Raw genomic sequence first — 698 nt, 5'->3', positions numbered from 1 at the left:
GTCAAGTGAAGACGTTGTTCTTTTACCTATACTAATATGTTGCTACTTGACAGATTGACTCTCCTAGAGAAGTATATAGAATATACCTTGTTTATCCTGTCAGAATCAGACTGAAAACTACCTTTACTGTCCCCTGAATAACTAGTCCCACAAATAAACAAGATGAAATGGCATACGTATTTTATTTGCATCTAACGACCTGCATCAATATTCTAATTAGAAACTGTTATTTGTCATTACTTCAAATCACTTAAAAGAAAAGGTCTTCTGCATTTGTAATTGCCCAGATGGTCACCCATTCGGAACACTAACCACGCTCAACGTTGCTTAACTTCAGTGATCAATTGGAAACCGATGCATTCATTATACTATCGCTGCAGGCTACCTAATTAATGAAGAACTTTCACTAGAACAATGATATGTATATAGATGAACTTACTTTTCCAACTCTTGATTCTGGAGTTTCTCATGTTGTCTCATTTGTTCGCGACTCTTCAATGATTCCTCCATGTCTTGTCTCAATTTCATCATCTTGTTCTGCTTCTCCTCACGATACCTGAAAACATACAACCGTACTGTAATATTTCGGACTGGTATCATGCTTCAGCCAGTCCAACGTTATATGACTAAGCGAAGTAAGTTCCAAGTTTCAAACTCAGCGATTTTTTCCCTTCTGGTCTGTTTGTTTCACCATAACG

The 698-nt window shown here is 37.1% G+C and overlaps 1 protein-coding gene across 1 annotated transcript in view; it reads right to left on the bottom strand.

Moving 5' to 3' along the window:
* LOC103523560 (golgin subfamily A member 6-like protein 22) overlaps positions 1–556 on the bottom strand; it is a gene marked incomplete at both ends in the record, with an annotated part of 10,077 nt that extends 9,521 nt beyond the window's left edge. Inside the window, 2 exon segments of the mRNA XM_008488595.2 lie at positions 87–141; positions 440–556. Of these exon segments, the coding sequence (XP_008486817.2) occupies positions 87–141; positions 440–556 (172 nt within the window).
* Between the last annotated feature and the right edge of the window lie 142 nt (positions 557–698).

The sequence above is a fragment of the Diaphorina citri genome, unplaced genomic scaffold (genome assembly GCF_000475195.1).
Source record: "Diaphorina citri unplaced genomic scaffold, Diaci psyllid genome assembly version 1.1 scaffold26716, whole genome shotgun sequence".
Taxonomy (NCBI): domain Eukaryota; kingdom Metazoa; phylum Arthropoda; class Insecta; order Hemiptera; family Psyllidae; genus Diaphorina; species Diaphorina citri.
This window is presented reverse-complemented; position numbering and strand designations above follow the sequence as displayed.